At 45.7% G+C, this 10,000-nt stretch overlaps 1 protein-coding gene across 1 annotated transcript in view; it reads right to left on the reverse strand.

Annotated features, from left to right (window-relative positions):
* Window positions 1-4,252: 4,252 nt before the first annotated feature.
* The window catches only part of LOC147009394 (uncharacterized), a 33,922-nt gene continuing 28,174 nt past the window's right edge, over window positions 4,253-10,000 (reverse strand). Inside the window, exon 3 of the mRNA XM_085862086.1 lies at window positions 4,253-5,549. Within this exon, the coding sequence (XP_085718212.1) occupies window positions 4,435-5,549 (1,115 nt within the window). The 3' untranslated portion in view covers window positions 4,253-4,434. The remainder of the gene's footprint in view (window positions 5,550-10,000) is intronic.

The following is a 10,000-nucleotide window of genomic DNA, read 5'->3' on the forward strand; positions in this document are numbered from 1 at the left end:
CGGACACGGGCCACTTAAGCGACCCGTTCCGTACTATCGGGATAACCGAGTGGTGTTATTCGTCGGCCTCGACGGTTCGATTAATTATCGGGCGTCTTAGCCCACGACCAACCCTTTACGTGAAGCAAGATGGGGATTCAATGAAAGAAATGACGAAGCGAAGCGGGAAAACAGTTCAACAATAAGCACATTTATTTCGCGATGAACGGAAAGCACACATATACAATTCCACCAAAAGCACATGTAAAAGAAGAAGACAAAAAGCAAATGCAACAATGCAGATCTATCCGACTACCGGGCACTCGGCAACACTTATACAATTTTACTTCACAGACGGCGCCGACAACACATATTCCCAAAGCAAAAGAAAAGAGAACCACCCTCCAAGATGAGGGGGGTAGGCGGGCCTGGGGCCGAGACCGTGTCGGGCCTACCCGTCTGATGATGAGACGCGAAGTGGCGGTGGTGCCTCAACTCCGCGGGCCTCGCGGACAGTGTCTGGTAGGGGGTGGGAAGGGGGCCCCCTTTGTCGCACTATCTCAGCGCGGGGGGAAACAGGAGGGGGTTGCTGATGCTCGGAGGAGGGAGGATTTAACCCTGTCTCGGGTCCCGCGACGAGCGTCTCCACCACGACCTCGGTCGCGCCGCCGGCCTCTCCCTCCGCAGTTCCCCGAATCCGACGCGAGCACCCCCTCAACCGCCTTCGCTGCCTCTCCACAGCTTCGTCCGATCGCCCTCTCCGTCTCCTCTCTTGACTCGTCCCAACTCTTCACTGGCTCCGTGAACTCCCAACTGCGAACTCCAACTGCGAACTGCCCCTCTTCTGACGAACGCAGTCGTTTTTATAAGCCCCGTGGCTTCGCTCTTTCATCTTTGACCCTCTGCCTCCGACCTTTCACCTCGCTCCCCATTGGCCCGAGGAAAAGTGGGCGTGAATGCTTTTTGATCCATGAATTTGCATATAGCGACCGCCCTCCAACGCCCTGGAGGCGGGGCCAAATCGCCCCTCGCTCACCGATTGGACGGAACAAAAGTGGGCGTGAGTCGTTTTTGATCCGTTTTTCTGCGGAAAATCCGTGATGTTTTTGAACAGGCTGCTCGGTGCGCACCCCGCACGAGTCCAGCATCGGTGCCCACGAGTGGCGCGAGATGACGGTGATGCGATGGTGGCGAGTTGTGACGGTAAAGGTCGTGGCGGTTGTGGTGAAGCGGCGTTGTGGTTGGTGGTTGTTGTTGTGATGGCCGCGTTGTGGTTGGTGGTTGTTGTGTGATGGCTGTTGAGACGTGGTTGGTGGTGGTAATAATGGCGGCTGGTCCAAAATAAAGATAGTAAAAGAAAAACGGCTATCCTGAAGAGTCGCAGCCCTCATGAATGACATTTATTCCCTCTAGACAACGGGTTTGGGCCTAACTACACATATACTTACAGAGATATCTCACCTAAGGGACCTGAATGGTGGTTTGTGAATTTGGTCAACCACAACAATATATATATATATATATATATATATATATATATATATATATATATATACATATATAAATATATATATATATATATACATACATACATATATATAAATGGGTTGTTCATCAGGGGTAACCTGGTGTTGTTTATAGCTGGGGTAGCCTGGTGTTGGTTTAGTGGTGTGGGGTGGCGGCTTGGGATCCTAGGGTCCTGAGTTCAAGCCCCGTTGGCCGCTGAATTAACATACACCAGGAGGTTGACTCAGCCTGTCATCCTTTCCGAGGTCGGCAAAATGAGTACCAGTGTACTGGTATGGGGGACACTGCATCAACGGCATAGCCGCGTCCCAACCTATGGTGCAACCAGCAGCCACAGGCTGCACTCGCTAGAGAGAGATAGATCGGGCCCCCTACCTGTGTCTAATGGGAATTACATGTCTGCACTGCGAGATACTTTTTTCGTCAGAGTTTTTGCAATACAAATCGAGCCTCCAGCCGACCAAAACCATCACTCCTTCACTTTACACATCGCGCCATCACACAAGTGTGTCCAGCCACATACGTGGGTGGAGATTGCCATCGCCTCAGATCGAGACTCCACCCAGGAAGGCAGGAGCGTGCCCCTTGTCCAATTATGCACAGAGTGCAACTTTCCCACGACACCCCGGCTAATGAGGGTTGAGATTCCTACAGAGGGCGACATTCCCACGACACCCTGGCCAATGAGGGTTGAGATTCCGACAGACGGTGACTTTCCCATGACACCCCGGCCAATGAGGGTTGAGATTCTTGCAAAGGGTGACTTTCCCACGACACCCCAGCCAATGAGGGTGCAGATTGCCTCAGATGACGATTTTCTCACCCCGGACAAGAAAGGAATAAAGGAACGCCAGGCTGGGGAGCGTTGGTCGTCTTGGGGTTCGCGGGTCTTGGTGCTGGCTGGTTCGTCTGATTCTGGATCATCGTCGTCTCTGGTCTTCTCCTTGGTCTTAGTGCGTGGCTGGTTGGAGTGCGCAGTCCCTAGTGCTTGGTGCGGCGACGAAGGTGTGGGTTCGAGTTCCCCCCGAACCAGCTCGTCTCGACTAGACCGCACGAGACAGAAAGGTGCCCGACCGAATTCTTACCCTCAGCTCGCCTTCCCTCCTGAGCTGAAGGGTCAAATAAAGGCCGTGGCCACCATTTATTTTGGGTGTGTGCATGTGTGTCTGTGGGCCCAGTCTATAAGTACCAATTGATTAAGTGCCTTGTACATTGTAAATTGCATTTCTGATCGTCAGTTTAACTCTACTCTTTTATGTTCCCCTGCCCCATTATAAATAAACCCCCAACTGTTCAATGACCAGCTCGTTGTTGTGCTTTCTATTATTGACCCAGCACGGTTTGTACTTGAGAAACAGTAATCTGTTGGTGCCGTAAGTTGTCATTGGGACCGGCGTGGCTCTGGTAATTCCGCTCGGTTACGCCGGATCCGAGTCAGTACCTGCGACTCGGTTCAGACAGAGTCGGCCGAGGGTGTGATTTCCCCGGTAATTTGACGACATGGGTACTTAGGTATATTGAAATTTGGCTATTGACCCAACCCCACGCCATCAGAGAATTGGCAATCACGGTCCTTTAAGTGGCCCGTCGACTCCGGAGTTCTCCTGGGTGACGACCTTTTAATACCGGGTGTTCGGTGGGAGACGGCTCTACTGCTCCACCTGGCGGCCGTTCCTCGCCACCGACCCACAACAGTATTATTTGTTTAGATGTGCAATGATGTCAGTTACAAACATTAGTTGCACGACCTATTTGTTATAAACCAGGTCGGGATAGTTTTGACCTTTTTCTGAAAAAAAAGATCTTCATTGCATCCATGCAGTTCACAAAGCATGTCAAAACCTTCCAGGGCTCGGCCAACAGACATTGCTGTTAAACGGAATGTCGTTGTATGTACATCTCCGCAAGCAGAACTTGTAATTTCCTGTGCATCAAGGCAGATCGAGCAACATGAAAATTCGTTATATTCACCAATGTAGTCATCACATTATTGAGCTCTTGGCACAAAGATTTTCTTGATGAATAATACAATGAAAATTCACCATTGAGTGACCAATTGGATCCTCAATGACCTTAACAAATCCCTTTTGTTTTCTGACCACAGCAGGGGCTCCATCTGTTTTCACAGAAAACATTTTTCTGTTGTCAATTCCTCTTTCCTCAAAATGATTAACAAACATCTTCACAATACATCCCCCTGTTGTTGTGCCACGCGTGAGTATAAGGCAGCATACCTCTTCTCAAACTTTGTTTGAGTCACAGAATCTCACAATGTTGGCCGTGGTAAGTTATTTATATCATCACTTTCAAGTGCGACACGAAATACCATTGCATCCTTTAATGCCACCATCTGTTATTTGTTAACGTTTTCTGCCATTTCGCTGATGTGTTTCTCCATTGATCCAGCAGACATAGATACGTCTTTAATTCTGAAGAAGATCGTGTGTTCACTGTGCAAACCGTTGAACAAAACATCTGAACAGCTGAGAAATCCACTTTTATACATTCCCAGTCTGGCAATGTCTTTCCATGTTTTGCAACACATTTTACGATTTTGTAACTTTCCTCTGTGGCTTGATTTTTACTGACACAAACATTTGTAAAGACACTGCTTTGCTTTCTGTGCATCGCAATGGCCAGTTTAATTGACTCCTCCTTGTCTGCCTAGTCCTTGAAGTGTTTATCATGCTTTGTTTGAAAATGTCATTGGATACGTGATGTGTGGCAAACAACACTTCACAACATAGAGCATAAACAGCACGATCTTTATTTTGAACAAATCTGAATTAATCTCTCGAAGAGGGATAAAATTAGTGAACAACTAACTTTGCTTTCTTTCGAACCTATTTTGCCCCCCAAAACACACCTAATCAATGGAATTTATCACGAGATTTCCTGTGAATCAAGATTGGCTGACCCCACCAAACGTTATGCAGTTAATAAACCAATTGAATAGTTTTTTTTGTGAATCATCATGTGCATTTTAAGGCTGAATGACCGAATAAAAGATTTTCCACAAACTGTGCATTTGTACGGGCGTTCTCCATTGTGAATCATCATGTGTCTTTTCAGGTTACATGACTGATTAAAAATTTTTCCACAAATGGTGCATTTGTACGGGCATTCTCCATTGTGAATCATCATGTGAGTTTTAAAGTGACATGACCGAATAAAAGATTTTCCACAAACTCTGCATTTGTATGGGCGTTCTCCATTGTGAAGCATCATGTGCCTTTTAAGGTTAGATGACCAATTAAAAGATTTTCCACAAACTGTGCATTTGTACGGGCGTTCACCATTGTGAGTAATCATGTGCCTTTTCAGGTGACCTGAGTGATTAAAATATTTCTCACAACTTGTGCATTTGTTCGGGCGTTCTCCATTGTGAATCATCATGTGTGATTTAAGGTGGGATGAACGAATAAAAGATTTTCCACAACTTGTGCATTTGTGTGGTCGTTCTCCATTGTGAATCATCATGTGTGTTTTAAGGTCGGATGAACAAATAAAAGATTTTCCACAACTTGTGCATTTGTATGGGCGTTCACCATTGTGAATCATCACGTGCCTTTTAAGTTGACATGAACGAATAAAAGATTTTCCACAAACTGTGCATTTGTACGGGCATTCTCCATTGTGAATCATCATGTGCCTTTTAAGGTCGGATGACCAATTAAAAGATTTTCCACAAACTGTGCATTTGTTCGGGCATTCACCATTGTGAATCATCATGTGTGTTTTTAGGTGAGATGAATAAATGAACGATTTTCCACAAATTGTACATTTGTGTGGACGTTCTCCAGTATTAATTATCACATGTGATTTTAGGGTGGACGGCTGAGTGAACGATTTTCCATAAGTTTGTTCAGCTTTCTTTCCTTTGTGAGACTTGTGAAAATTATTCTCTGTAAACATTTCATTATTCAGTTTGTCTTGTTTGTAAAAAGTCCTCTTGCTCGTTTCAGTTGACAGGTCCTGCAGGCGTGTGTCTGAGCTGTTCCTACAAGCAGCTGCAGTCTCTCTTGGAGATTCAATGGATCCACCTGTAAATGTAACATCACATTACCTGTAAAAAAAAAAATCAGATTCTGTACAATGCTCATATTATTCTGACAAACGTACCCAAACATGTACAATTGTATTTGCACACATATTTGTTGTATTGCAGAAAAGTAAAAAAAAATTCTTGATGTAAATATACATTATTCTGTGTTCAAGTTTGGGTGCTTCCCATGATATTCATAATTTAGGGTTAACTCATCCAATTATATCAATGATGAGCCATGTGTTTGTTCCTGTAAATTGACAGCTTTTGTAAATGTGGGTGAAACAAACTGCTTTCATTTATTAGACAATTCATTGAAAACAATACCCCAAGTAGTCTTCAAATACATATTTCAATATTATTAAAAAGGTGATGTTAAAGATTGTTGAAAAAAAAAACCCAAAAAAAAATCTGGAACTGTCGTGCTATCGACATTGTATTATCTTATGTACTGTGGGAAACTGAATTGTTTATTGAATTTATAATGAGGTTAAATGCCAATTTGCTTTCGTTTGTGCCTTAAGAAAGAATTTAATAAATGTATGCTGGGAAAGCAAGTGGGGAGGCATTGTACACATTCCTTCGTAGTCGTAAAAGACCTTGTAAAACCTTATCTATTGATTCGGTGGCCCAGATGGCAAGGGTAAGAAATCACATCCTCTTTCCTCCCCTCACCCAGACAATCTGGCGCAAGCACCGATAAGAGACCGTTTCTCATCCTATGCTTGTTATTTTAACCTTATAAAAGTTCCATCTGTTAATTTGCTTTGATGTGTTTACCACGCCCTGGTGAGATCACATCTATATTCAATGTACACTTTGTAAAATTAAGTTTTTGCTTGCGACCGCTCCAAGCTAAGCTTCCTTATGCACAAGCTTGTCTATTATTTTTGACTGAACAGCTTAAACTGAACTCAAAGTTCTGTCTCGAGGTGGCCAAAACTGCCGCGACAGTACCACCCTTGTACAGCACCTTATTTAACATTAGCAAAGGTACCCGGCGTTCCTGGTGAAAGGGGGGCCCCTCGTCCCACCCCAACCCCTCTGGACTCCCACCACACCCATTCCACTACCTGCTCCGATCACTCTGTCTCGACTCCCACTGCAACCAGTAAGTTATGAAATGTGAGAAAAATGAGTTTAAAACCACCAGAAAAGGTGTATTATGTAATTCTTCTTTGTAATTTATTGCTCGCATAACCCGCGCTCTGCGTGACATGTTGGGGTGGGTGTGTTTGAGAAAGGAACTGATGCAGAGTATCAGTCGTAATTTTACTTTAATGCAGTAAGTGGAATACGATTTTACTGTTTCAGAACCATTTTATTTACTTTTTTTTTGAACCATGCACCTCATATGGTCTTTGAGATAATGTAAGCCGAATATCACGTTACTCGAGCGCAGAACAAAGTCGAAGATAGCACGACACGAAACCACAAACTCGGAAATAATATACAAGATATCCTGCGAATCCATGTAATTATGTAATTCATCCCCGCTTTGAATTTGTAATTCTTTTATTCCTAAATCTGTTCTCTTTGTCCATCTTTCTTGATATATTAGTTTCACGAGCACCAGCCAGTGACCACGAGATTCGTTATGCCTGTCTGCCCAGAGCATAACTCCATGGACTTTAATTCGTACTTGATGAAACTTGGTTATGTGTTTGATATCAATGTCTAGTTGTGTTTTCCTGGATGAGGGCATGCTACGCCCATTGTGGGCGGAGCCACGCCCAAAAAAATAGCAATTTTTATGGGGTAGTCGGATTAAAAACCTATCTTCTCCTCTGGAATTGACTGAATGGCTTGGGTTCTTCAGTATTTGAATAGCAAAATGAATTATCTAAAACTTGTCATCCGATTTTTCATTTTCCTCCCAAGGTCAAAAACTTAGAAAATTGCGAATTTTGACATAAAAATCATATGACTGCCCAAACTTTGAGAGCGAGGATGACAATATTTTTTATGCATAATCTTGAGGTCATTCCCCACCTAAAGTCTTAAAACCATTTTGCTCTATCTCGAACACCTTGCCCGTGGCGCCCCCTTCAAGTTTGTTTTTACGCTGATTTCATCAAAGTATGGATAATCCAAGGAGTGCGAAATGCCATATATACTATATGAGGTAAAATTGTTCCTGGAATGTTCCAGAGGAGGTTTTGCACCAAAGGTCATAATCCTTGACCTTTGACACTTAAAGGTCATATTTTTTAAAGTTGTGGGAATTTAACTGGGTTTGCGACCTTCTTGGACGAACTAACTCCAATAAGCTATAGCACGTATCCTGTTTCCTTATTTTAATGTCCACATTGTTTTGTGACCTTTAAAGGTTATGCAAAGGTCAAATTTTGAAAGTTGTTGAACGAAACCGGGTTTTCGACATTTTGCAGCTGTTGATTGAAGGCCACTATAATTAATTATAACTTAGTCAAAAATTATCACATTGTCTCATCCTTGACTTCTGAAACAATCTACATTGTCAATTACTGCTCGTGAACTATCGTCGTCTTCAGACTTGTACATACCATCATCGCTTTGCTGAAGGGGATATTTAAGATGGGAGGGGAAGAGAGAGAGAGAGAGTCGTGCGAGAGAGAGTCGTGCGAGAGAGAGAGAGTCGTGCGAGAGAGAGAGAGAGAGAGAGAGTCGTGCGAGAGAGAGAGAGAGAGAGAGAGTCGTGCGAGAGAGAGAGAGAGAGAGAGAGAGTCGTGCGAGAGAGAGAGAGAGAGAGAGAGAGTCGTGCGAGAGAGAGAGAGAGAGAGAGAGAGAGAGTCGTGCGAGAGAGAGAGAGAGAGAGAGAGAGAGAGAGAGAGAGAGAGAGAGAGAGAGTCGTGCGAGAGAGAGAGAGAGAGAGAGAGAGAGAGTCGTGCGAGAGAGAGAGAGAGAGAGAGAGAGAGAGAGAGTGCGAGAGAGAGAGAGAGAGTCGTGCGAGAGAGAGAGAGAGTCGTGCGAGAGAGAGAGAGAGTCGTGCGAGAGAGAGAGAGAGTCGTGCGAGAGAGAGAGAGTCGTGCGAGAGAGAGAGAGTCGTGCGAGAGAGAGAGAGAGTCGTGCGAGAGAGAGAGAGAGAGTCGTGCGAGAGAGAGAGAGAGAGAGAGTCGTGCGAGAGAGAGAGAGAGAGTCGTGCGAGAGAGAGAGAGAGAGAGTCGTGCGAGAGAGAGAGAGTCGTGCGAGAGAGAGAGAGTCGTGCGAGAGAGAGAGAGAGAGAGAGAGAGAGAGAGAGAGTCGTGCGAGAGAGAGAGAGAGAGAGAGAGAGAGTCGTGCGAGAGAGAGAGAGAGAGAGAGAGAGAGAGAGAGAGAGAGAGAGAGAGAGAGAGAGAGTCGTGCGAGAGAGAGTCGTGCGAGAGAGAGAGAGAGAGAGAGAGAGAGAGAGAGAGAGTCGTGCGAGAGAGAGAGAGAGAGAGAGAGAGAGAGTCGTGCGAGAGAGAGAGAGAGAGAGAGAGAGAGAGAGAGTCGTGCGAGAGAGAGAGAGAGAGAGAGAGAGAGAGAGAGAGAGAGAGAGAGAGTCGTGCGAGAGAGAGAGAGAGAGAGAGAGAGAGAGTCGTGCGAGAGAGAGAGAGAGAGAGAGAGAGAGAGAGAGAGAGAGAGAGAGAGTCGTGCGAGAGAGAGAGAGAGAGAGAGAGAGTCGTCTGAGAGAGAGAGAGAGAGAGAGAGAGAGAGAGAGTCGTGCGAGAGAGAGAGAGAGAGAGAGAGAGAGAGAGAGAGAGAGAGAGAGAGAGAGAGAGAGAGAGAGAGAGAGAGAGAGAGAGAGAGTCGTGCGAGAGAGAGAGAGAGAGAGAGAGTCGTGCGAGAGAGAGAGAGAGAGAGAGAGAGAGAGAGAGAGAGAGAGAGAGAGAGAGAGAGAGAGAGAGAGAGAGAGAGAGAGAGAGAGTCGTGCGAGAGAGAGAGAGAGAGAGAGAGAGAGAGAGAGAGAGAGAGAGAGAGAGTCGTGCGAGAGAGAGAGAGTCGTGCGAGAGAGAGAGAGAGAGAGAGAGAGAGAGAGTCGAGAGAGAGAGAGAGAGAGAGAGAGAGAGAGAGAGAGAGAGTCGTGCGAGAGAGAGAGAGAGAGAGAGAGAGAGAGAGAGTCGTGCGAGAGAGAGAGAGAGAGAGAGAGAGAGAGAGAGAGAGAGAGAGAGAGAGAGAGTCGTGCGAGAGAGAGAGAGAGAGAGAGAGAGAGAGAGTCGTGCGAGAGAGAGAGAGAGTCGTGCGAGAGAGAGAGAGAGAGAGAGAGAGAGAGTCGTGCGAGAGAGAGAGAGAGAGAGAGAGAGAGAGAGAGAGAGAGAGAGAGAGAGAGAGAGAGAGAGAGAGAGTCGTGCGAGAGAGAGAGAGAGAGAGAGAGAGAGAGAGTCGTGCGAGAGAGAGAGAGAGAGAGAGAGAGAGAGAGAGAGTCGTGCGAGAGAGAGAGAGAGAGAGAGAGAGAGAGAGTCGTGCGAGAGAGAGAGAGAGAGAGAGAGAGAGAGAGAGAGAGAGAGT

This window comes from Eptatretus burgeri, chromosome 17 (genome assembly GCF_056783735.1).
Source record: "Eptatretus burgeri isolate ZD-2024b chromosome 17, Ebu_testis_v1, whole genome shotgun sequence".
Classification (NCBI taxonomy): Eukaryota; Metazoa; Chordata; class Myxini; order Myxiniformes; family Myxinidae; genus Eptatretus; species Eptatretus burgeri.